This window comes from Lepus europaeus, chromosome 5 (genome assembly GCF_033115175.1).
Source record: "Lepus europaeus isolate LE1 chromosome 5, mLepTim1.pri, whole genome shotgun sequence".
In the NCBI taxonomy this organism is placed as follows: domain Eukaryota; kingdom Metazoa; phylum Chordata; class Mammalia; order Lagomorpha; family Leporidae; genus Lepus; species Lepus europaeus.
The window spans coordinates 127741241-127759558 of record NC_084831.1 but is presented as its reverse complement, the minus strand read 5'-3'; the positions used below and the strand labels follow the sequence as shown (position 1 = coordinate 127759558).

Sequence of the window (18318 nt, the reverse complement as noted above, 5' to 3'; positions counted from 1 at the left end):
CCACATTTCCACCCTTTTTCCTCCTCCCTCTCTTATTCCCATCCTTAATTATTACAAAGATCTGTTTTACAGTTAACTTTATACCCAACACTAAGTAAATAATTCAACAAATAGTATGGGGGAAAAAAAAACACTGTTCCTCAACAGTTGAGACAAGGGCTGTTAAAAATCATCACAAACATGTTTTGAGCACCCTTTCTGAGCTTAGTGTTGGCTAACTAGAGGCAACATCAGCAGAAATATGTAGTCGTTAAAACAAACAAGGTGTTCTCTCTGGAAAAAATACCAGTAGCCATAGAAAGTAAAAACTAGGGATATCTGGCAATACATGAGGGTTGCAGCAAGGTTCCTGGGAGTTGTCTTTTCCATTGTAGCCCCAGTCAGGACCATCACTGAATCCATTGTGTCCCCAAAGGTACTCTCATTCACTTCTCTGAGTCACATCAAAGCTGTTGATAGCCTGAAGGGTCTTGGTCACTTCATCACTACCGCCCTTCTCATTTCCTGATCTGATGAAACTGGGTGAGTCCCACAGAGCAACCTCACACCACTCCCACACCACGAGAGGAAGAGATATTTCCACAGGCCTTTCAAGTCAGCAGCCTTCCCTTCCATTCTCAGAGCCATTCCTTGACTTGGAGTTGGATTTCAAGCTAGCGGGACAGCCTAAAATACAACAGGGCTCTCCATGGATCTGTCTTACTACCATGGCCCTCTGACCAAGCAGGATTGTGAAACCTTGCTGCTCCAGGAAGGGGTGGATGGCAACTTCTTGTTGAGAGACAGCGAGTCTATACCAGGAGCCCTGTGCCTCTGTGTCTCGTGAGTAGCCTCAGTTTCCACACATTTGAAACTGTATATTCAAAGTCATCATGGCAGCCACATAGTGAAGGAATTGCGCTTCTCTCTGACTTTGCTGGGACAGGACGGAAGGAGAGTGTCTGTCCATGTTCTTCCATGTGCCCTTTTGCTCCTGGTGTGAATGCCGCCTTTGTAATCTCTGTAGTAGAGAAGCAGGGCTGTGGATGTGGGTGAAGGGGAGGATTGCAGGAAGCATGGGAGGTGAGGAGTGGAGAGAAGGTAGAAATAGCAGAAAGTTCCTCTCCTCCGGAAGTCTGTTCATTTAATATGGAAAACATGTAGGGCTCTTTATGAAATTCTAATCAGAAAGACTGATTGTGCTGTATCGTGCTGCATCTACTTGCAGTCCTTAGAAATACTAATGATACTGATGACATTCCACATTGTGTTAGATTTGTAAAGGGCCTCAATTTACATAATTTCCCTTCATCCTTCCTGTGGTCCATCAAGGCCAACAGAAGCAGTCCCCTCTAAAAGTGAAAAAACAGATCTAGATTTCTCAAATGCCTTGTTTGGGTTAAAAGTCATCAGCCGTTCCAGAGTCTGAGTTAATTATGAAATTCCAGGCTAGCGTATACAAACTGCTCTGCTGAAGGAAACTGTGTATTTGCCCAGTTTACAGTGCAATCCCCAAGATACATCACCTTGCATTCGGTAATAGGTCAAAGGTTACAAAATATTTTGTAGAGACCACCAAAACTTTTATTCTATCTACTATAGGAATTAGAACTCAGTGTCTCTTGTCAAAGTTGAGAAGTTACTTGCTGACATTTGTTAAAGCATGGTGAGGGAGACTCTTGTGGAACCATTGTGACAGGTATAGGATTCACTACAATAAGAACTTGCAGTAGGGGAGAGAAATTGAATTCAACTCAGTATATGCATGGATTTGTGGGAGCTGATAATTAAGGAACAAAGCAAGGGTGAGAGAATGGGAAACTATAGGGGAAGACATAGAGGCGAGGGGGATTCTGGCCAAACCAGTCAGCTTGTCTTGCTGAAGACAAGCCAGGGTGATCAGACATCACCTGGGGGATGGCAGAGGATGAGCAACCTGGTTAGATTTCAGGAGTGACCAGATATTAAGGGTGATGGGCACCTGTCAAACTGACTTAGAAAGGTTCTTTCCTAAAGTGGCATTTTAAAAGGAAGTGAGCATATGGGCCCATGAGAAGGTTCAGAAGTCTGACTCATGTCAGGCCATGCAAAGAATCTTTTCACTCTGTAAATGAACTTCTGTACTTCTCAGAACTGGGGATCTATGAGGACAAAAGTGGTTGTTATTGCCAATGAGAGAGAAAGTAAAAAAGTTCATGAAATATGCAATTAAAAGATGAGTTTATTTTGGCACCAAAAATTGAAATACATGCATAGTTTTTTCATAATATGCATTTCTATGAACTTTTTGAAGATCCCATGTAAAATATGAAGGAATATATCTTTCTTAAAATGGTACTGAGGATACAAATATGAGAAAGATAGAACTTAAGGTATTATCAGTTTCTATTATCAAGTTACAAGTGATATTGCGAATACTTCCTTATATTTCTTAAGCATTGCTAGTTCCTTTTATGAGAATTACATATTCACATCTTTTTAGCTTCAGTGGTTTATCTTCCTTTTACTTCTCTTCTCCAAATTCTGTGTACAGAGGTCAAACATTTTCTCCAAAGAAGACACAAACACAAAAGAGGAAACACACACACACATACACACACAGATTCCTTTAAAATGAACTTTACATAAACTAACAGAAGTTGGTTACACATTGAGGAGAAAAAAACACTGTATTCAAGTATGGTACAATTCAAGAAATAATGGATGGCTTCATGTTAGGAAAAATATTAGTGTCATTATACATTAATAGATCAAAAGTTACAAAATGCAATTAAACACACATGTAGACATGGGCATGCATTTACAAACTTCTAACAATACAGGGTTCTGTAGATACTTCCTTAACCACAGATCAGATGCAGCACTAGAAGAATTCCTGCTAAGGGCATCACTGAGTCAATGCTGCCCATCATCAGTACTACCACGTAGCATGTACCAGGAAATCCTAACAAGTGTAATTAGCACATGGGGTAAATAAAAAAATGTAAAAAGGTAAAAGAAAGGTACAAAATTATTCTTTGACATTGTGGTGACTTTATATCTATAAAATCTAAGATGCTACTGAAAAGAAACTGCTAAAAACTTTAAGGAAATTCAGTAAGGGCTTCTATTTATAAAGTTAAATTATAAGAGGCAAGTGTTTGACACAGCTATTAAGAGACCCACACATCTCATATCAGAGTGGCTGGGAGTCAGACCAAAGTATTTGGGTCCTTTCACCAATGTGGAAGGACTCAGTTGGAAACCATATCAGTTCATCATAAATTAGTGTGTAAGTTCAATATGTTTCCAGTAAGAAAATGAAAAACACCACCATCCAAATATTTTTAATTTATAGAAAGGATATTGAAGTGTATCATGGTAGAACCTGAAGAAATGTTTAGATTTTTTAAAAAGAGAGGAGAGAATTAGCTCTACCAACTATTAAAATACATTATAAAGGCATAGTAATTACTATGGCAATCAAAAGAGTTTGATACTGAAAGATCAATGGAACAGAATATAGAGTCCAGAAATCAGACGGCATTTAGCATCTGATAAGGAGATGCCTCAGATAAAGAAGGAAAAGACAACTGATAATTAATAGTGTTGGGACACTTGGCTGGTGACTTAGAAAAATATAAACCTAAATCCCTTCCTATTTCTTTAAGTAAAATTCAGTCAAAATAGTATTAATATAGATCTTAGTTTTTAAACAAGAATGCGTATTCATGGAAAACACAAGCTGTTAAAAAATATGCCACTGGAAAACCTTTTCTAAACAAAGTACAAAACCCAGAAACCATGAAAGATTGATAAATATGTGGGGGTTTCAACAGTTCATGGAAAACATGCAGCATCTTTTAGTTTCATTTTTCACAAACTTTTGGAAACCCTCTTATATGAGTAATGTAGAAACCTCTGCAAAGGTTATTGATAAACTGATAAAAAAATTAAACTTTGTAAACATAAATTCTTTAGAGAATCAATTAAAGTGCATATTAATCTCTGATCAGATGAATAATTATAAATATTTTCTCCCATCTGCAAATTGTCTTCACTCTGTTGATTGTTTCCTTTGTGGTATAGTAGTTTTCTAGTTTGGTATAATCCCATTTGCCTGTTTTTCACCTTTGTTGCCTGTGCTTTTGAGGTCTTATCTCAGAAGCTTTGCAAAGACCAATTTCCTAATGTGTTTCCCCTAGGTTTTCTTCTAGTCGTGTCTTAGTTTCCAGTTTTATATTTAAGTCTTTAACATTTTTAGTTGATTGTTGAATATGTAAACTGTTCATCTGACAAGAATTACTGAGAATGTATAAGGAACTGAAAAACTCAAGAGCAAAAAACAAATAATCCAGCTGTTCAATTAGGAAAATGATTAGAGTAGACGTTTCTCAAAGGACAAATGGTCAACAAGTACATGGAAAAATGCTCAAGATCACTAATCATCAGGACTCTGTAAATTGACATCACAATGAAATAACATCTTACCTCATCAAAAAACAGAAAAAGTGCTGGTGAGAATGTGGGGAGAAGAGAACATTGCGCACCATCGTTGGAAATGTAAATTAGTACAGCCATTGTGGAAAACCATACAGTTCCCCTAAAAAACTAGAACTAAATGTGACCCAGAATTCCATAACTTGATATTTATACAAAGGAAATGAAATAAGCATGCCAATGAAACATCTGCACTCTCGTGTTTATTTTAGCACTGTTCACAATAGCCAACATATGGAATCAAGTGTCTATCAACACGTGAGCAGAAAAAGAACATATGAAGTGTAGAGTGTAGATACACAATGGAATATTACTTAGACATAAGAAACAAAGAAACTCTGTTGTGTGTGTGTGTGTGTGTGTTTGACAGGCAGAGTTAAACAGTGAGAGAGAGACAGAGAGAAAGGTCTTCCTTTTGTTGGTTCACTCCCCAAACGGACGCTACGGCTGGCACGCTGTGCTGATCCGAAGCCAGGAGCCAGGTGCTTCCTCCCAGTCTCCCATGTGGGTGCAGGGCCCAAGCACTTGGACCATCCTCCACTGCCTTCCTGGGCCACAGCATAGAGCTGGACTGGAAGAGGAGCAACCGGGACAGAATCTGGCGCCCCAACTGGGACTAGAACTTGGAGTGCTGGTGCCGCAGGCGGAGGATTAGCCAAGTGAACCACGGCGCCAGTGGAAACTCTGTCATTTGTTACCACAGGGATAGAATAGGAAATCATTGTGTTAAGTGAAGTAAGCCAGCCACAGAAAAACAAATGCCATGACAGCTATTTGGCATAGCAGTTAAGATGCTGCCTGGGACATCTATATCCCATAGTAGAGTACCTGAATTTGAGTTCTGGCTCTGTTTTCAATTCTACATTCCTGGTGATGTGTACCCTGGGAGGCAGCAGCTGGTGACTAAGCACTTAGGTCCCTGCCAGATGGTCACATGGGAGACTCAGATTGAGTTCTGGGCTCCTAGCTTCAGCCAGGAGTAGTCCCAGCTATTGAGGGCATTTGGCAAGGGAACCTGCAGATGAAAGAAAGATTCTCTCTCTCTCTCTCTCTCTCTCTCTCTCTCTCCCTGCCTCCTGCCATTCAGATAAATAAAACTAAAATAAATTTCCACAAAAATTTTAAAGACGATTGCCAAATGCTCACTCGTATGTGGAAGCTATGAAAATTGATCTCTTAGATCTGGAGAGTGGAACGGTGTTTGCCAGAGGCTGCGAAGGGCAGTGAAGAGGGGGAAATGAGAGGAATCGATGGGTAAAAAAGTGAGAGTCAGATAGAAGGAAGATGTCCCAGTGCTCTACAGCACAGGAAAGTGACGATAGCCAACAACAATCCCATGTATACTCAAACAACGTAAAATTTTATTTTCTGACACAAAAATTGTACATATTTATGGGGCACTGCATACTGTTTCTATACATGCCTACATTGCACAGTGTTCATTCAGGATAAACATATGTATCTCTTCAAACATTTAGCATTTCTTTCTGGTAAAAACATTCAAAATCTTTCCTTCCAGTGTTCTTATAGAGAAATAGTACATTAGCATCTCTAGTGACCCTCTGTGCAGCAAAACATCAGGACTTCTTGCTCCTGAAATATAATCTAGTGCCCGTTAATCAACCTTTCCCGTTTCATCCTCCTCCCTACTCTGGTAATTACCATTATATTATTTTTATTTAAAATATTATTTATCTGAAAGGTAGAGTAGTGGAGAGAGGGGGAGAGAGAGATCTTCCATCCACTGGTTCACTCCCTAGATGGCTGCAACAGCCAGGTCTGAATCAGGCTGAAGCCAGGAGCTTCTTCTGGGTCTCCCATGCAGGTGCAGGGGCTCAGACACTTGGAGCATCTTCTACTGCTTTCCCAGGCTACAGCAGAGAACTGGATCAGAAGTGGAACAACTGGAACTTGGTACCCATATGGGATACTAGTGCCACAGGCAGAGGCTTAGCCAACTATACCACAACGCAGGTCCTGCTTTGTTCTTTTTTTAGTGTAAGATTGCTGTTGGCTATTCGGGGGTCTTTTTGTAGCTCCACACAAATTTTAATAGTTTTTTATAGTTCTCTGAAAAATGTCTTTGGTATTTTGATAGGGATTGAACTGAATCTGTAAATTGCTTTGGATTGTATGGACATTTTAACAATATTGATTCTTCCAGTCCACATCTATAAGGTATCATTGCATTTCTTTGAGTCCTCTTCAATTTCTTTCATTCGTGTTTTATAGTTTTCATTGTGCAGATATTTCACCTTTTTGGTTAGATTTATTCCTACCGATTTTTGGCGGGGAGGGTAGCCACTGGAAATGGGATTGCTTTCTTGATTTTCTTTTCCAGATAATTTACTATTGCTGTGTCTCTGATTTTGTATGTTGACTTTGTATGTGGCAAATTTACTGAATTTATTTATTAGTCCTAAAAGTTTTTTAGTGGAATCTTAGGGGATTTCTGTGTTTTAGGTTAAATCATCTGCAAGCAGTGACAATTTGACTTTCTGCTTTCTAGTCTGGATGTCTTGTTCCAGATCTTAGAAAGTCTTCAACTTTTCCCCATTCAGTATGGTGTTAGCTGTTGGCATGTTAAATACAGCTTCTGTTACATTGAAGTACCTTTCTTCTCTACCTAATTTGTTCAGTTTTTATCGTGAAGGGAAGTTGGATTTTATCAAGTGGATTTTATGAATCTTTTAAAATTATCTTATGATTTTAAAACTATTTTAATTTTTTTTATCTTGTTTGAAAGAGAGAGATGATAAACATAGAGATAGAGATGATAGAAGTGATAGAGACAGAGAGAGTTCTAACCACTGGTTCACTCCCCAAATTCCCACAGCAGCTGAGGCTGGCCCAGGCTGAAGCCAAGAGAGTGCAACTCAATCCAAATCTCCCATAATGGTGGCAGGGGTCTCTGGAATGAATTCAGCTTGATTGTGGTGAATAATCTATTTTGAAAAAAAAAAAAAGATTTATTTGAAAGAGTGTCACAGGGACCGGCACTGTGGCTCACTAGGTTAATCCTCCACCTGTGGCGCCGGCATCCTATATGGACGCCGGTTCTAGTCCTGGTTGCTCCACTTCCAGTCCAGCTCTCTGCTGTGGCCCGGGAGTGCACAGTGGAGGATGGCCCAAGTGCTTGGGCCCCTGCACCCGCATGGGAGACCAGGAAGAAGTACCTGGCTCCTGGCTTCGGATCGGCGCAGCTCGGTCCGTCACGACCATTTGGGGAGTGAACCAACGGAAGGAAGACCTTTCTCTCTGTCTCTCTCTCACTGTCTGTAATTCTATCTGTCAAATTTAAAAAAAAAAAAAAAGAGTGTCACAGAGAGAAAAGGAGAGGGAAAGAGACAGAGATAGAGAGACAGATCTTTTGTCCTCTGGCTTACTCTCTAAATGGCTACAACAGTCAGGTCTGGACCAGGCCAAAGCAAGGATGGGTGGCAGGGGCCCAAATGCTTGAGCTATCATCCACTGCCTTCCCAGGTACATTAGCAGGGAGTAAGGTTGGAAGTGCAGTAGCTGGGATTCAAAATGGCACTCCAAAATTAGATGCAGGCATCCAACCAGTAGCTTAATCCACCATGCCACAATGCTTGTCCCTGAATAGTCTTTTTAATGTGCTAGTATTTTTTTCTGAGAATTTTTGCATCTATAATCATCAAGGATATTGGCCAATAGCTTTCTTTGTAATTGCATCCTTGTCTGATTTTGATATTAATGTATAGATGATCTCACAAGATGAATTTAGGGGCCAAAGCCATGGTGCAGTAGGTTAATCCTCCACCTGTGGTGCCAGCATCCCATATGGGCACCGGTTCTAGTCCCAACTGCTCCTCTTCCAATCCAGCTCTCTGCTGTGGCCTGGGGAATCAGTAGAAGATGGCCCACATGCACCACATGGGAGACCGGGAAGAAGCACCTGGCTCCTGGCTTCAGATCGGCATAGCTCCAGCTGTTGTGGCCATTTGGAGAGTGAACCTCAGATGGAAGACCTTTCTCTCTGTCTCTCCCTCTTACTGACTGTAACTCCCTCTCTCAAATAAATAAAATCTTAAAAAAAGAGAGAGAGAGAGAGAGAGAGAGATGAATTTGGAAGAATTACTTCCTCTTCTATTGTTTGAAATAATTTTGGGAGAACAGTATTAAATTTTCTTTAGCTGTGTGGTAGAGGGGCTAGCGTTGTGGTGCAGTGGGTTAAGTTGCCCGCTGGCATCCCATGCAGGAGCCAGTTCAAGTCCTGGCTACTCCATTTCCAATCCAGCTCCCTGCTAATGTGCATAGGGAAGTCGTGGTAGATGGTCCAAGTACTTAGGTCCCGGCATCCACATGGGAGACCCAGAGAGAGTTCCAGCTTCCGGACTTTGGCCTGGCCCAGGCCCAACCATTACAGCCATTTGGGGAGTGAACCAAAGGATGGAAGCTTTCTCTATCTCTCTCCCTCTCTCTCTCTGTAACTCTGCCTTTTAAATAAATAAATAAGTAAATCTTTGTAAAAAAATATATGGTAGAATTCAGCAGTGAAGCCATCTGGTACTGGACTTTTCTTTGGAGTTGTTGTTGTTGTTGATTCAATCACATTACTTGTAATTGATCCATTTAAATATTCTATTTCTTTTGATTCAATCTTGGTGAGCTGTGTGTGCGTCCAAGAATTTGTCCATTTCTTCTAGGTTATCAAATTCGTTGCCATTCAATTATTTAGAGTAATATCAAACAATCCCTTGTATTTCTGTGGTGTCAGTCATAATGTCTCCATTTCCAAATCTGACTTTATGTATTTGAAAGTTTCCTCTTTTTTCTTGGGTGGTCTAGCTAAGGGTTTGTCAAATTTTGCTTACTCTCAAAGAGTCAGCTCTTTATTTCACTGATACTTTATATTGTCCTTTAGTGTCTATTTCATTAATTTATGTTCTGATTTTTATAATTTCTTTCTGTATACTAATTTTGGATTTGATTTGTTCTTGTTTTTCTAGTTCCTTGAGGTGTAGCCATATTTGTTAATTTGAGATGTCTCCGGTTATTTTGATATAGTGATAAATTTCTATTAACTTCCCTCTTAGTACTGCTTGCTTGATAATAGTGTCAAAGTTTCCTGCAAATTTTGGAATGATTAATTTGTTAATAATTTTTTAAAGATTTATTTAAAGAGTTACAGAGAGAGAGAGAGAGAGAGAATCTTTCATCCACTGGCTCATTCCACAGCTGGTCACGACAGCCAGCGTTAGGCCAGGCTGAAGCCAGGAGTCAAGAGCTTAAACCAGGTCTCCCATGTGAGTAGCAGAGGCCCAAACATTTGGGTCATCTTCTACTGCTTTTCTCAGGCCATTAGCAAGGAACTGGATCAGAAGTAGAACAGCCGAGAAACCAACCTGTGCCCATATAGGATATCAGCATTGCAGGCAGTGGCTTTACCCATTACACCACAATGCCAGCCCCTCAATAAATTTTCAGGTTTCCTGCTTAATTTCTTTGTTGGTCCATTGGTTGCACAGTAATAAGGTGTTTAATTGCTATGTATTGATAATAGTGTCTAAAGTTTCTTTTGTTATTGATTTATAGTTTTATTGCATTGTGTCTAGAAAAGATACTCAATCTGATTTTATTTTTAAACATTTGTTGAGGATTGTTTATGACCTATGTTCAATGATTCCATGGGCTCTGGAGAAGAATGTGTGTTCTATTGTTTTGGATGGAATATTCTGTGAATTTATGTTAGATTCAATTGATCTGGGTCTAATTTAACTTTGCTGTCTCTTTGTTAATGATCTGTCTCAATGACCTGCCCATTTCTGAAAAGTGGAGTGTTAAATTTCTGTATTCAGTTTGCATCTACCTTTAGCTCTATTAATAATTACTTTACATATTTTGGGTGTTCTGATGTTGGGTGTATATATATATATATATATACATATATATTTAATTTATCAGTGTTCTTCTTTTCTTTCCTTTTTTAAAAAGATTTATTTATTTATTTGAAAGGTAGAATTACAGAAGAGCAGAGGCAGGAGAGATAGAGAGAGGTCTTTTATCCACTGGTTCACCCCCCAAAATGACCATAACAGCCAGAGCTGGGCCAATCCAAAGCCAGGAGCCAGGAGCTTCTTCCAGTTCTCCCATGTGGGTGTGGGGTCCAACGACTTGGACCATCTTTTACTGCTTTCTCAGGTGCATACAGCAGAGAGCTGGATTGGAAGTGGAGCAGCCAGGACACTAACTGGCACCCATATCAGATGCTGGCACTACAGGCAGCGGCTTTACCTACTACACCACAGTGCCAGCCCCAAGGGTGTAGATATATTTACAATTTTTATTTCCTCCTGCTGGATTGAACCTTTATCATCACATGATGACCTCCTTTGACTTTTTCACTGCTTTTGACTTAAAAGGTACTTTTTCTGGTAGGTGGATGGCTGCCTTTGCTTTCTTTGGGGAGACATTTGCATGGAATATCTTATTCTACTTATTCCACTCTTAGTCTACTTGTGTCCTTAGAGGTGAAGTGAGTTTCTTGTAAGCATCACGTAGCTGGGTCTTGTTTTTTAATTCATTCAGTCACTATATGTCTTTTAAATTGGAATATTTAATCCATTTACATTAAAAGTAATTATTGGTAGTAAGTTCTTACTACTTGCTTTCTAGTTTATTGTAGTTCTTTCCTTTATTTCTCCTTCTCTTACAATTTCCTTTATGACTAAGTGTTTTCTCCAGTAGTCTGTTTTGATTCCTTGCTTTTTGTGTTTGGCAAGTCAATTATAGATTTTTGATTTGTGATTACCATGAGGTGTACAAAGAACATCTTTTCCTTCTAACAAGCTATTTTGAAATGATAACGACTTTGCATTGATTATAAACATAGCAGAAGAAACAAAAAAGAGGTAAGAAATACTAATAATATTCAGCATACAAAAGAAAGTATATGAACAAAATTGGCATTTTGAGATTTTATTCTTGTTTATAACCCTTGTCTATACTCTTGAAGAACAGTGTTTTTTTCTGCTTACTACTTGTTAAATTCTTTATTTAGTGGAGGGTTAAGCTTGTGATTATAAAGTAAAATGAGGGGCCAATGCTGTGGCATAGCAGTTGAAGCTGCTGCCTGCAGTGCCGGCATCCCATATGGGCGCCGGGTTCTGGTCCTGGTTGTTCCTCTTCCAGTCCAGCTCTCTGCTGTGGCCCAGGAGTGCAGTGGAGGATGGCCCAGGTCCTTGGGCCCTGCACCCGCATGGGAGACCAGGAGGAGTCTCCTGGCTTCTGGCTTGAGATCAGCATGGCTGGCCGTTGCGGCCATTAGGAGAGTGAGCCAATGGAAGGAAGACCTTTCTCTCTGTCTCTTTCTCTCACTGTCTGTAAACTCTACCTGTCCAAAAAAAAAAAAAAAAAAAAAGTAAATTGAAAGTATGTAATTGTATAAAGCTGAGAATCGCATGGCACTCAGACTTTGTTTTAACCACAACTGATGTGTAATTACGAATCTAATTGATTTTATGAAGGCAAAACTATGCTTTTGCCACCTTCTGGTACAGTGTTACTTTGCTTTTATCTTTATCAACAGCTTTTCATTCAGTCTGGATCCTTCCACGATTACAGCCATTGAAGTGTTCAGCACTGTGTACGATACATATTTGGTAGCTTGTAAATGCAATTAAAGAATAAAGTTTTATTTATGGCTACCTAAAAAAAAAGAAAGTATGCAATTGTAAAAATTAAAAGAATAATAAGAATGAAGGAGAAGGGAGAGGGAGACAGGGCAGGAGGGAAGGTAGGGTGAGAAGTATCATTATATTCTTAAAACCATATAAATGAAATTCATGAAATTTGTTCCCTTTATATAAATTTAAATTTTAAAAACCACTAATAATAACTAACAGTACTAATAAGTAACTCTACACTTACAGTCCATTCCTCTACATTTGCATTTTAAATTTTTAATGTCCTATTGCCTCTTTGTATTTTATTTGCTTGCATTTTACTTTTCATACTAAATGTGTGACTGGTTCATGCACCGTGCTTGCTATACTACAGCATTTTTATTTTGTTTGTGTAGCAACTCTAAACATTGAGTTTTCTACCTTCTCTATTGTCTTACTAACTAACATCTCTTTCTTTCAGTTTGAAGAATTCCCTTTATTATTTCTTGTAAGACACATTCAGTGGTAATAAATTCTCTCAGCTTTTGTTTGCCTTGGAGTTTTTTCTTTCCTTTGTATCTAAAGTCATTGCTGGGTACAGTGTTGGCCGTCAGGTTCCCTCCTCGAACACTGTGAAAGTCACATCCCACTCTCGCCTGGCCTATAAGGTTTCTGCTGCAAAGTCTGAAGTCAAGCAAATCAGGGTCCCTGTGTGTGTTATTTGTTTCTTTCCTCTTGCAGATTGGGGAATTCTCTCCTGGTTTTTAACCTTGGAGAGTTTGATTGTAATATGTCTTGGGTTAGATTTGGTTGAATTGAATCTGATTGGTGACTTCTGGCTTTTTTTTTTTTTTTTCCCCCTGGATAGTTGTATTTTTCTGTAGGTTTGGGAAGTTTTCTATAATTATCTCAAAATATGATTTCTACCCATTTGGCATTCTCAAGTCCTTCTTGAACACCAGTTATTTGGATAGTTTCTCTTTTTGTGTTGTCCCTAAGTTCTCAGAAGCTTTCTTTATTCTTCTTGATTTTTTTTTCATTTTTCTCTTCCAACTGTACATTTTCAAATAGCAGTCTGAACTCACTGATTATTTTTTCTGTTTGATCTATTCTGCTATTGATACCTTCTATTACATTTTAAATTTTACTTAGTATAGTTTTCAGTTTAAGAATTTCTATTTAATTTTTAAAAATTATTTCCATCTCTTTGTCAATTCTCTCTTTTAAATTATTAAACCATTTCTGTGTGTTCTTTTGAAGTTCATTGATTTTCCTTAATTCATTTATTTTAAATTCTTCATCCAAGCATTTGATAATGTTAGATCTAAGGCGTTTAGTGTCTGACACTTAATTTTGTTTCTTAGATGAGTTCATGGTTTCCTGAGAGTTCGTGATGCTTGTTGATATATATAAAGTCATCTACACATCAAAAAGTGTTATTTTTTACAGTCTTTGTAATCTGGCTTCATTTGTAGCTACTCTTCCAGAAATTCTAAAGAGTCCGTTTACTTTTTTGTCAGCACTAGGGAGGACCCTAACACATAGTTTGCTGCAAATACGTTGCTGGTGCACTGTCGCTGCCTGAGTGATGCCCTGAACTCAGACTTGTCCTGAACCCACAGATGCTGTGCCACTCGGAATGAAAGATGGAGGCATTCATAAAGGAGTAATCCACCCGTACAAGCCTCCCTCAGGGCTGTGGCCACCAATGCCATCATCCAGAGCCCACAACCCACCCAGACAGCACGGCACAGGGGAGGGACCAAAGCCAACATTGTGTGGTCTCATCTGTGTGCTGCTGGGGTGCACTCACAGCTCAAGGCTGCTGCAATCGGCCACGAGTGGTGCTAGATGGAATGTAAGTCTAATCATCTGGGTACGTTTGGTACCAAGGAAGTTCTAGAAGCTCTTCTGCTGTCACTGCCTGGGGACAGGGGCCATTAGGATCTGCCTGGTGGCACTGAGTCCCAAGAGAGCATTGTAGCTCCTTGTAGTCTGCCCAAGAATGAGAGAAGGTTGATAAAGGCAGCCCATTGGCACTCAGTCTGGTATTCAGCTGGGGCACACCTGGGGTACAGGGTCACAAGGTCTTGCACAATCTTAGAGGTGCATGCCAGAGCCATATGAGGCTGGAGATGATGCACAGGTCCATATGAGGCTGAGATGTTACAGGTGGAAACAAGTCCATCCCACTGGAGTGCAGACCTCTGCTGCCAGGGGAACTCTAGAGGTTGGTTCCTTCTGCACTCACTGGTTTGGGAGTAGAGCCCTTGGGCTTTATAAAGCACTGTGTCTCACAGATGTGGCCTCTGAGCTCTAAAGCAAGGTACTAATTTCTCTTTCCTTCCCTAACTTGCAGTGGCTGGAGTCTTACTATGCTGTCTACTAGAGACTGGAGGAGGGATGGTGGAGACAGTCCCTTAGCCACCTGGTTAAAGAGGGTACAAAATGTTAACCCACAGGTACAAGCCTGGGGACAGGGGCTGGGGGAACTCTCTATTTTTTAATCTTGATGGGCCTCGCACTGGATTCCAAGTCTAAATTCTAAAGTTAATCCACCCTATCTCTCACAAGAGGAAGGAGAGGCATCTCTCCACACTTGAAGCTGGGGGAAGGTTGATGCAGGCAACCCTTCTATTCTGGTTTTCTACGATGTGTCTCATTGTTATACTAAAACCAGGCACTGAGGTCTCTCACCTGGCTTGGACAGGTCTTGTAAAGGCAACTTGGTGTGTGAATTGCTGTTCAGATTGATACCTCTGTGGGGAAGTGATTATCCACGCTTCCTAACAGCTGTCATCCTGCTGGAAGCCCTGAAATGGGACTTTTACTACTCCCAACATAAATAAATTAGTTTTAGAGGTGATGGAGATACAGATTACACTGATTGGATACTTACACATTGTATACATGTATCAGAATATTACTCTGTACTGTATAACAGTGTACAATTATCATGTATCAATTGTTGAAACTATATAAACAGTTCTTGAAGCTAAAATAAATGGGTAATACAAAAGCAGGAAACTAAGAAAATTAAGGATGAAAAATTATAGAGCTCACTCATAATTAAAGAAATACAGATGTAAAGATGAGACACTGTTTTGTGTGTTCAATGGACAAAAAATAAAACTACTCAGAAGTAATGAAGTGATGAAAAACAGACAATTACATATACTAATGTAATCTCTTTGATTAGCAGGCAATGCAGACAAAACATACAATGCATGGATGTAGCCTTGACCCCAAATTTCATTAGTCTTCACTGAAAATCAGATAAACAACCTTAGAGAACATTTATACTATCAGTAGAAGACTATCTAAGAATGAACAAACATTTTTTAAAAAAAAAACTTATTTATTTAATTGAAGGTCAGAGTTACACAGAGAGAAGGAGAGGCAGAGAGAGAGAGAGAGAGGTCTTCCATCCACTGGTTCACTGAGCCTATCTGAAGCCAGGGGCCTAGAGCTTCTTCCGGGTTTTCCACATGGGTACAGGGGCCCAAGGACTTGGACCATTTTCCACTGCTTTCCCAGGCCACAGCAGAGAGCTGGATTGGAAGTGGAGCAGCCAGGACTCTAACCGGTGCCCATATGGGATGCCAGCACTGCAGGGGATGGCTTACACCCCATATCACAGCACCGGCCCCTGAGCAAGATTGAGTAAGTTCATATATGATGTGAAAAAAATCCTCCAAGATCTACTGTTATTGAAATAGGCAGGGTACAAATTATGATATCATTTGTGTAAAAAATGGTTATATCATTTTATAGTCATATAAAATTTCTAGAATTTATATAAAAAACATTTAATATAGTAGTTATAGCTGGGAATTTAGTAGTGAGTTGGAAGAAGTAACTTCTTTGTACTGTTTACATGTTTTATAGATGCATATGTTTCTTTTGTAATCTAATAACTTTTTATAAAAATGTGGTATAATCATACTATCTACCCAAACACTGTTCTAAAGCCTAAGAGAATTCTAAGAAGATTCAAATAGAGAACTTGCAAATTTTTTCAAGTAAGTTCAAAAACCTGTTAAATAAATAAAACAATAGTAAAGTATGAATTCCACAAGAGACTGTTATGCACAAATTCAAGGATAAAGAGGTGAAAAGGAAAGATTTTACAGAGGAGGTGGAATTATAAGGGGGATTTAAAGAACGGACAACATTTGGTTACATGGAAATGGATTAGAGGACATTTTGGAGGAAGAGAGAACATAGGAGAAGAGACCTAGAAGAAGGATTTTTTAAAAGGCATATATGTGCTTCATATAGGGTAATTGAAAAGTAGTTTGGAGCCCAGTTTTTGGAAAAGTTTGGGATAGAACTCTGGAAGTCCTTTTTTTAAAAAAATATTTATTTATTTATTTGAAAGTCAGAGTTACACAGAGAGAGGGGAGGCAGAGAGAGAGAGAGGTCTTCCATCTGCTGGTTCACTCTGGCCGTAACAGCCAGAACTACGCCAGCCCGAAGCCAGGAGCCTGGATCTTCTTCCAGGTCTCCCACACAGGAGCAGGAACCCAAGGACTTGAACCATCTTCCACTGATTCCCCAGGCCATAGCAGAGAGCTGGGTTGGAAGTGGAGCAGCTGGGACTCAAACCAGTGCTCACATGGGATGCCGGCACTGCAGGCGGCAGCTTAACCCATGCCACAGCGCTAGCCCAGAACTGTGGAATTTCAAAAAGATGCTTCTATAGATAATAGGGAAACATGGATCATTTCTGACAATAGCAAGACTAGTGTTGAGCTTCGGGAACTTCAATCTGATTAAAGGGCATGTGCTGAACTTGGGAGATGGTGGCAGAGACAGCTGGATGGGAGATGACGAGGGGCTAACCATGGTGGAGCACCAGTGGAACAGAAAGAAGAAAGTCATGGGGGATGTGTCGAAGACAGGACAGACCTTGGCCAGGATCTCAGGGTACATGGTATATTGGAAGTTCTCTCAGAAAATGGATATATATTCTCAAGTGTATCAGCCCAGCAGGTATGTTACTGTAAAGCAGATATCACTAAGAAATGCTTAGAAAGAAACCAGATAAGGCTGGCGCCGTGGCTCAACAGGCTAATCCTCCGCCTAGCAGCGCCGGCACACCGGGTTCTAGTCCTGGTCGGGGCGCCGGATTCTGTCCCGGTTGCTCCTCTTCCAGGCCAGCTCTCTGCTATGACCTGGGAAGGCAGTGGAGGATGGCCCAAGTGCTTGGGCCCTGCACCCCATGGGAGACCAGGACAAGTACCTGGCTCCTGGCTTCGGATTAGTGCGGTGCACCGGCCGCGCCAGCCATTGGAGGGTGAACCAACGGCAAAAAGGAAGACCTTTCTCTCTCTCTCTCACTGTCCACTCTGCCTGTCAAAAATAAAAAAAAAGAAATAAACCAGATAGAAAAGCAAGAATAAATATTTGTTGGGCACCTGCCCAGTCAGGTCTCACCTGCCTACTTCAGTTACTGAAGGCCAGACGAGATGTCATGCACCTGCAGCCTTAAGGCTGAGGCCAAATGGCTGTCATGGCTACCTCATTGTAGCCATTGTGAAATCTTATCACACAGATCGACATGGACAGTTCTGTAGTTGAATAGTTGTTGTCCAATAATGATTTAAAGTCTCCCATATACCAGGCACTGTGGTGGACACTTAGTTGCTGCCCCCAACACAGCATGGAGCCTGATGGTAAACAGACAGCCTGAAGTAAACAGACACCATGATACATGTAATAACTGGGATGATTGGACTACTATCAGGATGCAATGGGAGCTAGGGGCAAAGAGCGACTCATTCTCCAAGGGCTGGAGAGCCTAACGAGAGCCTGGACTTGGAAGATGAATGGAGCCTTCATGTATTCATTCATTCAGCATATACTGAGTGCCTGCTATGTTCCAAGTAAAGTCGTAAGCATTCGTGAAACATGATAAATACTGCAGGGAACGTTGCTTCCCTCATGAAGTTCTGCTCCCCTGAGAGGAGACAATATAATGGAAACAAAACACAGTCACATGACAAAGGAGGGACAGAGATACTACTTTAGGTTGGGTACAGGAAAGATTCCTTTGAGGAGATCACATAAACCAATACATCCTCCAATTTAGAATGCTACATAGACAAAGCCAAAATCACTATTGGAACACAAATATCAGGCTGTTTGTGTACACTTATGTAGAAATAGCCACCATGTAGGTATTTTTCTATGAGCCAAACCTTTTGCAAAAGGTATTACATGTTTTATT

At 40.2% G+C, this 18318-nt stretch overlaps 1 protein-coding gene across 1 annotated transcript in view; it reads left to right on the top strand.

Annotated features, from left to right (window-relative positions):
* The first annotated feature begins 674 nt into the window (after positions 1–674).
* The window catches only part of SH2D1B (SH2 domain containing 1B), a 39862-nt gene continuing 22218 nt past the window's right edge, over positions 675–18318 (top strand). Inside the window, exon 1 of the mRNA XM_062193748.1 lies at positions 675–822. Coding sequence (XP_062049732.1) covers positions 689–822 — 134 coding nt within the window. The 5' untranslated portion in view covers positions 675–688. The remainder of the gene's footprint in view (positions 823–18318) is intronic.